At 30.4% G+C, this 11853-nt stretch overlaps 1 protein-coding gene across 1 annotated transcript; it reads left to right on the top strand.

The window, feature by feature from the left end:
- Window positions 1–1159: 1159 nt before the first annotated feature.
- LOC113855162 (ribosomal L1 domain-containing protein 1-like) lies at window positions 1160–2900 on the top strand. The gene has a single exon (XM_027486670.1). It carries the CDS (start codon window positions 1232–1234, stop codon window positions 2438–2440), a length of 1209 nt encoding a protein of 402 aa, XP_027342471.1. The 5' UTR covers window positions 1160–1231; the 3' UTR covers window positions 2441–2900.
- The last annotated feature ends 8953 nt before the right edge of the window (window positions 2901–11853 follow it).

Here is an 11853-nt window from a genome sequence, read left to right as displayed (position 1 = left end):
TTTTAACTCTTATCAATGATGACCATGATTGATTGTTCTATAAATTTGACTGGCCTGTTTAATGATATTAGAAATGTAATATGCTACAAAATTTTCAAGAAGTTTGGGAATCCGAGTGGTTGAGAACTTGCATCTTGGCATATATTTTCTTACGGGTTTGTATGGTTTTGGTTTCATGTAAGCCCAAACCAAATCTAATTTTATATAAATTATATGGTTAACATTTTTATTAATCCAACTATTTAATCATAATTATATATTACTTAGATTATATGTGTCAAATCTGTCAAAATCAAACATTTATAAGATTGTTATCAAATAATCTTTATTTTTATAAATTTTAAAATTATATATTATGTTAATTTTGATATACATGAATAAGGTATCAAATAATATTGAATCAATATCATATTTTGCATATATAATCTATGTGATTGAAACTTTTAATCTAATAATTGATGGTTGGATTAAATAATCTAACAAAAAGTTATTAAACGTTGTAAAAAGAGTATGTAACTTACACCAATGTACTTTGATTCTTTCATATAATATATATATATATATATATATATATATATATATATATATATATATAATCATTTAAATTGTATTTTTTATTTAGAAAAAATAAATTATAAAATATATTTTATTCATTTTTTATATGAGTAAAGTTAATAATTGTCCACAAAATTGGCAATATTAGTAAATTGGTTCTTGAAAATTTTTTTATAGAAAATTTTAGTCTCCAAATCTATTAACTTATTAATAAACTATTAATTTCTAAATAATTTAATTTTCAAATTTTCTAACCTTATAAAAATCTTAATCCCCAAATTTAGTCAACTTCACGATAAAAAGATTAAGTCTTTATAAAATTGAAAAAATTGAAAGCTAAATTATATACATACAGAAAAATTTTCAAAGATCAAATCGACATAAATTGTCCTACTTACGAGAGCAAAATTATACATTTTTTCCTTTGGTCGCGAACAAAATTATATATTTACTCATTTTATTTTCCTGGTAATTAGAATTGGATCAACAATAGGATACCAATATTTTCATAAAGCCCAATAAACCACCCCAAAGTCCACAAATATTGATCTGTGGATGGGCCAACCATAAGTCAAACCCCTAATTACCCAATTCTGACCAACTAAACCCTAATTCTTGTATTTCTCATATTCCGTCTTGTTCGTTCATCTCACTGCTTAAACCCTAACCGTCACTGATGGCTTCCGCAAGGGTAATCCCCGACACGGTGGCGAAAGCGGTGGACGCTCTTCTGAAATGGCGTCGCTCGCAATCGGAAGCGAAAAAGCCAAAGCTCTTCGACGAAGACGAGGAATTCGTGTACCTCATCGTCACGCTGAAAAAGATTCCCCAAAACGCTCGCGTGAACCCTCACAAGATACCTCTCCCTCACTCTTTACTCTCTCAGTTCTCCGAACAGTGCCTCATCCTCGACGACAGGCCCAACAAGGCCCGCGTTACCAAAGCCCAAGCCCAATCCAAGATCCAATTGGAATCCATCCCCGTCTCGAAGGTTCTCAAGCTCTCGAAACTCGCCTCCGATTACCGTCCCTTCGAGGCGAAACGGAAACTATGCGATTCATACGATCTCTTCTTCGCCGAGAAGAGCATCGTTCCAATGCTACCGCGTTTGCTTGGGAAGCACTTTTTTAAGAAGCGGAAGATTCCGGTGCCGTTGGATTTGAAGAAGAAGAATTGGAAGGAGCAGGTAGAGAGAGCGTGTTCGTCGGCAATGTTGTTCGTGAGGACCGGCACGTGCAGTGTTGTTAGGGTTGCGAAATTGAGGATGGAGAGGGATGAGATTGTGGAGAATGTGGTTGCGGCAATTGAGGGAGTGGCTGAGGTTGTACCGAAGAAATGGGAGAATGTGAGGTCGTTTCATGTGAAGTTGTTGGAGTCTTTGGCGTTGCCGATTTATCAGGCGGTTCCGGATGTGAGGTTGAAGATTGAGGGAGTTAAGGTGGAGGATGACGAGGAAATGCCAAAGAAGAAGAGGAAGAAGGATGGTGAAGTTCACGATCCGAATGAGGGAGGGAAGAAGAAGGGGAGAATTCATGAGGTTAGGTATATGGATGAGAATGTCAGTGAGGCTGTCGACAATGATGAGTTAGGGGGTGTTGATGGTGATGATGATGGTAGTGACGATGAGAAGGTGGATATGAAGAGGGAGAAAGGGGTTTCGGGTGTGTTGAGTGGTGTTAAGCGATCCAAGAAATTGTCTGCGAAGGGAAGTGCCAAGGAGAAGAAGAGAAAGGCGTTGTCTGCTCCGAAGGCGGTTAAGGAGGGTTTGGTTGGGGAAAGTGGAAGTAAATTATCTGTTATGGATGAGGAGTTGGGTGTGAAGAAGAAGATGATGAAGAGGGGGGATGTGAAGGTGAAAGCTAAGAAAAGTAAGAAGGCTGCATGAGTTGGATGTTGTTGTCCATGAGTATTTGATGTTAGAAATTACTGCTTGAGGTGGCTCTGTGCAATCCCGTGTGCTTTTGCTTGTTGAGTCCTCTGGTGGATTTTGTTTTTTTGACTAAGTCATTATGACATTTGTTGTGTTTTATTTTGGTTATTTTGTCATTTGCTAATTCAAATTTACTATACTTGAGGTTTAGAATGTATGTCAGATGGGTAAAATCAGAATGCTGCAATGCCCACGAATTTTTTATATACTTTGGTCATTTAGATATTGCATGTTGTCAGAGACCGACGTAGAAATTGTTGGATGAATGTTGGTACTTCACTTTAAGCAAAAGCCTGTCAATGAAATGGTAGGAGAATGTCGAGAACAATTTATGCTTTCAGTTTGTGAGGGCTGTTTCTTCTCCTCACATTCTACTTAATTTTGCTGTTTTCCTTATATATTCTAGAACTTTACCTTCAATTTCATTTCTTTGTTTCTTCTATTAGATAGTTATTTTGCTGAAATATTTTTTGGTGGTATCCTGCGTGTTCAGTTTTAATTTTTCATTTTTCGCATTCTAAAATTATTGGAAAGTTAGAATTCTGGAGCAATCTGTTTTGGTGTTCTTTAGGGCACCAATTGTTAAAATTGCACTTGATATTATAGAGCAATAGGAGTAGAAAGACTTGTGGGTATAAAATGAGACTCTTGGATTCAAACTCTTGATGTCATTGATTCAATTACAATGTATTAGTTATCTCTTTATGCCTTTATTGCATTTTGTTGGATACTAATCGGAAACAGAAGTGTCGAGCATATATGCTGCCTGTCATGATATTTAGTTTCATCATCTGTAATGCCCTGAGTAGATCTTGGGAATTATCTTTTTATTTGTAATGATTTTAAGCAAATGGAAGATATTCTACCATTCTTTTCACTATCTTTCTTCTGTAGAGCACGGAGTGTCAAACCCATTATGGTGATTATTATTCTAATTTATATATAGCTCAAAGTAATTTTCAATAATTGATCCTTTGAGAAGTTGGTGGCAGGGTTTGAATTCCTTTATAGTCTATATGTGTGTGTTTCTTTATCTGTAGTATACTAGGAAGGTAATTTCAATATCAAATCTGTTAATGTTACTGAACACACATTCAAACTGTTCTCTTCATGCTAGGCTAGATTATCCTTTCTACTGTGTTACTTTTCCATTAAAAAATACAATGATCAGTGGTTATCTGCATCCACTTCCCTACCATGCTTCCAGATTTATCTTAAGTTTTAACCTCTCAGATTTCAATTTTTTTTTTCAACTTATTAGTTAAGGCTACAGCTCTGGTGATCATATTTTTCTGTACTTATATTCAACTTTGGCAAGTAAACTTTGATCTTATTGCTATTCACATTTTTAGGAAACTACTGTGTAGTTGTTAGAGGGAGTTTATCCCTGCCAAAAATGGATAGGAAATTCTAACTTATGAAGTCTGGTCCCTATATGCACCAATGTAAAAGTCAAATAGGAGGGCCTCATCTTATATGATAGTCAGAAACCGCAATAAAATCTGTGACCTTGTGTGCCAAGTTAGGTTGAACTTGGAATTGGATTCTGCATTTTTGTGATGATTTGAGTTGGACAAGTTAGCTAATGGCTGCCATTGGTTCTTCCTGTTATTACATTGTACTCCCTTTTTTTTTCCATATTTTTTAATATTGAATTACTCCAGTATTTCAGATTAGCTATATGAGGTTTTAAGGCATTCTAAAATGGACAAAACTTAGGAGCAATTCTTTAGATGCTGTTTATTAATCAAAATTAATGTTTTTATGGATTATCGAGGTGAAACTTTAATATAATTGGTAAACAACACCAAAACACCTTGTGTATGACGCAATGACATTGACAAATGTTTTGTTTCTAGTTTGATATTATTCAATGTCTTTATGACTTTTCCAAAGGTTTCTTATCTTTTCTCTATTTCACTCTCATTTGGTGATCATATACTTTTGAATTCAGCACTTCCTTCGATTCCATAAATGATGATGCCGTATTTTGAGTTCTGGTGTTATTTTCACTTTTATAAGTGATGACTACGACTAATTATTCTGCAACTTTCATTAGCTTGTTTGATCATATCAGAAATATATGCAGCACAATTCTGTAGAAGCTGTGGAATCGCAATAATTGAAAATTTAATTGCAGCTAGGTGTATGCTACTCGTATGTGCTGATAGTGATATTGGTGGCCCAAGTCTGGCTGCTACAAATGAAGTATTTGTATCTGTTCTTCAAAGAGATAATTTCTTTACCTAAATATCCCAAAGTTCGAATGAGATATTTCAAGTCTAAGTGGAACTATCAGAAATTTTGTCATGTAATAATAATGAGGAGATTAGATGTTTAATAACTATTTCTGAGTAAAATACGAATAAGACGTGAACAAGTGGATTAGTAGTGGTACATTTTTGCATATTCTGGGTCGAGTAGCTTTATGCCACAGGGTATATTCCGTTAAAACCTGACCTCTTATTCTAATGTGATATTGATGGTTGAAATGGATAAACCCATAGGTGGCTGGTATAATTACAAAAAAATCCGATGTAGACTAGAGAGTATCAAGAATCCTACACACCTGGACCAGTTCAATCTTCATCGATTAATGTTCACTCATTCCGTCTAGCAGTATTCTCATCAATTTCTTATCAAGTTGCTGAAATAGCCAGTCAAGTTTGTTCGTGTGCGCTTGATGATTGCTCACGTTAGTTCTTGTTTACATTTGTGTTGAAGTGATCCAAACGAATTAGGAAATATTAATATATTACCCCTTTTGGTTTATTATGTAATTTCTCTATCAAATAGCCGTATTTGCAGGGGTGATAAGCCATAACCTTTTCTTTGTCAGTAGTGGTTGTAATGTTGGAAAGGCAATTGAAGACCAGGACTAAGGAAGCGCTGTGTTTTGGCATTGTACCAAGTTTAAAGTTTAAACGTCTACCCATTGATAAACTAAACCTTTGTTTCCTTTCAGACTGTGGGCGGCTTTGTTACAGATGGCAGTGTCACAAGGCATGCCACGTGCTCATGGTAGAAAAAAGCTTGTCGTTTTAGGCTTTTGGTGAATGTTCTTCCTTTCATTTAGATGGTGATACCAAGCAAAATGACATGAAAGGTTACCATCAACAAAAAGAAGAATGACTGAAACTACAGTATATTTGAGATGTACATCATGTTGAGAACAATGGAAAGGCTCCTTAGTGGTTTCAGATAGGCACGACATCACTCTCATGAGTTGGTCAAATTTTCATCATGTAGGTTTGAATGGAAAGTAACCGTATTTGCATGTTACAGACAATGGATTTAGAGGTGCACTAAGAGAATTAGACTTTTCAAAACTCTAGAGAATTAAATAGGGTGATTGGATTTGGACTCATGACCATGTTCTTATCAATTCTCAGATAATTGTGCACCGTTTGTTCTACAAAATTGGAAATTACACATCATGTCATAACATTTGATCTATTATTCCCGGTTGGCTACACAAATACTGCATTGACTCTTAAGATTACTTTGAAATCAAATCATTATTATTACAGAAGTTTAGTTTGTCTCACACAGTTGCCTCTGTCATATTCCAGAATCTAGACCTTGCTTACACCAAGATTCTTTTGGCTCAAAAGCACAATGCTTTTGTATTGGATGCCAGTTTATGATTGGCTATCTGAACCTCTTTGTTTAATGTTTGACCTCAGTCACCATACCCTTGTCGGTCTTACTTTGAAACAAGAGTCCTATTGAACAAAGGTGGCTCAAATTAACTCGTTCATGTTATCTAGTGGGCTCTTTCAGTCACTTTTTCTCTTCCTCCTAACATGGAAAATTAACCCATTTGATTATAAAATTAGATATTTTAAGTAATTAACCGATTTTATCATAAGATTAGATATTGGTAAGTTTGATTTGTGCGAACTCAGATTGTGCAAAGTTCCCCAACAAATATCCGAAAGTGCGTAAGAGAGTCTTGTATGCATGCGTGTGGCTTTTATGAGTGTCACTTTTAAGTAGTGGTAGGACAGTCTTTTTTCACCAACAATATCAGAACGTTGAACATGCTATATTTCTAAAATGCAATTTTATTGTCGACTATATATACACGCGCGCACACACGTACATTGATATAATGAAGCCATGGCCTACTTTCTTTGACAAAACTAGAACCACTGTTCCTCATCCCATCTTGATAATGCTCGCATGCAAATGGTAGGCCTGGAATAATTAAGACAGTTACTTTGATGTTGAGTTCGCCCAAACAGTGGGAAGTGGTGTGTCACGCAGCTCAGACAATGCTTTCGATTTCCTGTTTCCTGTGATTTAAGAATGGCTTAGCAACTTCAAAATTTGAGTATATACTCACTTTACTTTTTTAAATTATAAGCATCGGTCATTTTAATTTTTGGGAAGACATCAAATTATGTTATACTTACTTTTCACTGTTCAATATTTTTTTGTTAAAATAATTTAATTTTAAAACTACCTTTTAAATTAAAAGTTTCGTATATGTAAAATTTGATATTGATTTAAAATTATTTGATATATATCAAAATTAATGTAATAGATACTTCTAAAATTTATAAAAATAAAGACCACTCAATAATAGTCTTATAAATATTTCATTTTGTCAAAATTTAACATAAACAATCTAAGTGATATATAATTATAATTCAATGGTTGAATTAATTTTTATATTAAATTATTAATGATATAAAAGTAAATATAACTTGCACTGGTGTAAATTGATCCCTTCTTTTAATTTTTCAACTTTACAAAAAAATATTTTCAGTTTTTTATTTTACAAAACATTATTATTTTAGTTTGCCTTTTATACAAAACAAAAATAAAAAAGGATTAAAATGAGTAATTTTAATAAAAATTAAAGACTTAAGCAATTTTTTTATAAAGTGAAAAATTCAAGTATTCAACATTTACAAATTTGAAGGACTAAAATTAGATAAATTCTATGGTATTCTTAAAAATTTTCAGGGTAATGTATATAAATTTTTTTAATTAATAATACTTAGATATGTATTTAAATAATAAATTTATTTAATAATAAATTATTATATTTATCACATTTGAATAAGCTGAATAGCAGTTATGTCTTCAAATAGGATCAGAATTAAGATGCAATTAAAATTAAATAAATTAAAATTTAAAAATAAAAATAATAATATTATATGAATATATTTTTTATATTTTTAATTTTATTATTATTAATATTTAATTATTATATTAATATATTATGTTATAATTCTTTTTATTTATAATAAATAGATATTATATTTTATTTAAAACTAAAAATATTTATACACATGTTTAAATAATAAATTATTATATTTGCTATATTTAAATAAGTTAAAAAGCAGTTAAGTCTTGGGACAAAAACAAGGTGCAATCAAAATTAAATAAATTAAAATTTAAAAATAAAATAATAATATTATATTAATATATTTTTATATTTTTAATTTTATTATTATTATTATTTAATTATTATATTAATATATTATGTTATAATTATTTTTATTTATAATAAATAAAAACTTTTAAATATGAATTATATTTTACTTAAAGCTAAAAGTTTATAAAAAATAATAAAAAATAAAATAAAAAATTCAATAATAATAATAATAGAATCATGTAATAAATAATATAATTTTAAATAAATTATATATTAATATATATTTTTTTATTTAACATGTATTTTTTTATTAATATAAATTTTTTAGGTAGGATATTCATAAAAAAAATTTAGACTATCGCCACACACCCTAAAATTATCTTCAAAATTCTAATAAACAAAGCCATTCATTTAATCAGGGTTAAAAAAAAGAGCCTAGATTTACTTTAGTACAACAGAGATTCTGTTCACAGATCACAGTTTACTTTACTTGATTACACTCAAATGGCCTAAGCCAACATTCTTGAATCTTTTCGGCAAATGAACTACCACTGTATATAATAAATAGGCCAAGTCCTGTATAAGGTGTGCACTAGTGAAAATGCATGCACATCTACCAAATTTTGGATCTTTATATTTAAATCGAGTTAGAAAAAATCTGTTCAATGTGTCAAGTTCAATCCAACACTCGAGAAACAGCAAGTGTTAAACCAAGGCCATTACAATATTATATTCAACACTGGGAAGATGGATGAACAATTACACCTTTTTCTGATCATGTGGGTCAAGATGATTCTGCAGCAAACTATATATGCATTAGTTTGTTGCTGTATAATCTAATTTCATTATGATCTTGGCACATTTTTTTTCTTCTCTCAAGTGAAAAACATGATCACTGTTGCAATGAAAAGTTTGATGTTTCCCTTTTCTCTTCTTGAACTCTAAATTGATCAAGAAGACTACACTGGCCGCCACCACTTTCCATGGAGACATTTATGGCACACACGTGACCCCCCTCACCAAAATTCAATACCTAAAAATGGGGAACCTGCATTTACCTAACCAGAAAAATAAAAATTGAAATAGTCAAAATTTCAACCAATTGCCTCGTCTGCCAAACGTTGTCATCACAAATTCCCTAATCTCCACTGTTCATTGTTTTTATATGATTGTGATACATCACACGGTTTTAGTCTACCCCATGAACTTGTACCTCTTTTCAACCCATTGTTATTATTATATTAAGATTTTTCTTAACGTGTGTCTAATATATGCACTAAATTTTATTCAAAATTATAAGATATTATAAAATTTAATATACTAGTAATAATAAATGTTATAGTTTTAATTAAAATTATTATTTATTAATTTTTTTATTATATTGTATCCTTACACACATGTTAGAAATCTTGATTATTTTACTCTACCAATGTCCCTGTTTTCTTGATGACTTCAATTATAATACCTACATGCTATTTTCTCCTATCCCTGTTAATGGATTGAAATTGAAATCATGGTAGCAGGAATTTGTCAATTAAGTTGACTTGTAGGTACACAGAAAATAAGTTGCATTGACAATAGTATTCACGTGTGGCTGTATCCACCTGGCCTATTTGTTCATCATAATTACAGCAAATGTAGTTTTAGCAAATATATGATCCAACTTTTCATTTGGTATGAATCTACCCAAGTGAATGAATATTAATGTTGTCTATGTGTCACTTCTGATTGGATTATTCATAGTGAGAGTTTTACTTTCATGGTTACAATGCACACATACTACTTTTTGCATTACATGCACTGGTAAGTTCGATAAAAGTAGCCCTCACAATCGTACAACTTTGTCTAGAATTATTCAAAAAATGTATACACACCATTTTTTAACATCTCACCTTAGATGGTACAATGAGATTATTAACATGTATGAAGGGTTAAAATAAAGGCTAGTTGATTACTTATGTCAACTATTTTATAATTTATTTGATTAATTTATAGGTTTGTTTGATAAAATTAACTTATTGGTAAATTTTATAATACCCTCACCTTATTAATAATTGACTATTTAAAGTATTTATTTGAACTATTATATATTTATATTAATTTTAATAAATTATTTGATCTTTAAATGAAAAAGTAAAGTTAAAATTAATTAAAAATATCAAATTTTTGTTACTCAATAACATATTTTAGTAAAATAAATTATGTTAAAAAGTCTTACACACATGGAATTTTACGTCATTTTATATTTTGGTTCAAAATGTTTGTTTTTTAATTACTTATTTAACTTTGATCTTTTATATATGCAAGAGTTTTTTAATTTAAAATTTTATTTAACCGCACTTCAATTATACTTTGGTATTTTGTTTTTATAAATATGTGCTACATATTCAAAGTGGAAAAGGTTATTATCCATATATTACCCTAAAAGTTCTGATTCTGCATTTTTATTTTTAAAAAATTATATGTATATAAACTTATGCTTATATTGAAATCTTACTTTGTCCTTTTAGTTTTAAATGGAAACGAAAGGTTTTCTATTAAACCTAATGGTGGGTAATAATTCACCACATTGGAGTTTATTTAATTTACGAAAAAAAAAGATTTTTCTCTCGTTCCCAAGAGTTTGTCAAAATATTTTCTTAAAATTTTGGAATAGCTTATTTTCTAAAAGCAGTTACTCATTCTTAAAAAGCTATCTTCAATAAGTAAGAAAAATAAATAATTATTTAAAAAATAGATTAAACTAAATAAAACAACATATCATTTAAAAATGACTAAAACAATATTTATTTTAAAATGGAGAGGTTAAGTAATTTCTATTTCATATGATAATATGCATTAATTATCCACTAACATGGTATGACTAAATTACATTGTGTATAAAGTTGAATTAAAAGATCAAAATTACGAGGACTAACCCTTTTGAAAAGTTGGGTTTCTAGTGTGACTTGAAATAATCGATTATTCAAACCCTTAGTGTCTGTGTTTACACAAATTTTTTAATCTTATGACGAAATTGATCACCTAACGCCCTAACTCCCCTGCTATCCTATCAGATTTCAGCACAAAATACTCTTAAGGCCATGTGTTTCCTTAATTTGTCTTCACTGTATATAAATTATTCACTATAACCCCATAAACAAAATTAATGAATATTGTTTTGCTCTAAATAAGGGCCATTCAAGAAAATTCCTATGGATGCCAGCTTATCAACAACCAGTATGAATACAATTAAAAAAAAAGGAGAGAGAGAAATAAAAAAGATTATATATATATATCCCTAGTAAGCATATGCACAAAAGTGTATTAATTCACAAGAAAGATAAATAACAAAATAGAAAACAGAATAAATTAATAGAAGGGAGAGAGATCATACACAAGTGGACAAAATTAAAATTAATGGCTATCTCAACCCTTCTGTGTCGTTTTGAGACTGGCTTCTTTGTGTGCCAACTCTCTAATTAATTATTATCTTCATCCAAGTTAATGTAAGACTACTATCATAAAAGATCTTCTCATATTAAATTTCTTTATTTTAATACAGATTAAAATATGTTATGAAAAAAGAAAATTTCCGTGTTAACTACATAAGTTAACATTTCTCTTAATCTCGCATTCATATTTTTTATAAAAATGTTTAATGTACATTTTAAGAAAGGCATTTTTAATTTTATTATTAATTTTGAGCAACATTATATAGATAAGATAGAATAAAATATGTATGTAGTATTACATAAAATATTATAAATTTTAAATGTTGAAAATAAAAATTCTTAAAGGATGGAAAAAGGCAATTAAGAGATACAAATCACGAGTTGGCAGTGATTGGTTTGTGCACGTCATCACACAAACAGTCTCCCTTTGAAAATGGCAACCCTACCCTCTTTCTTTGCAATTAATTACATGTTGACTTAGCCACTTGTGATCCCTCTCCAATTTATATATACTCCTTTCTTCCCCCTCTTTCCTTTATAATACC

Source organism: Abrus precatorius, unplaced genomic scaffold, assembly GCF_003935025.1.
Source record: "Abrus precatorius isolate BTA unplaced genomic scaffold, Abrus_2018 Scaffold11, whole genome shotgun sequence".
NCBI lineage: Eukaryota > Viridiplantae > Streptophyta > Magnoliopsida > Fabales > Fabaceae > Abrus > Abrus precatorius.
This window is presented reverse-complemented; position numbering and strand designations above follow the sequence as displayed.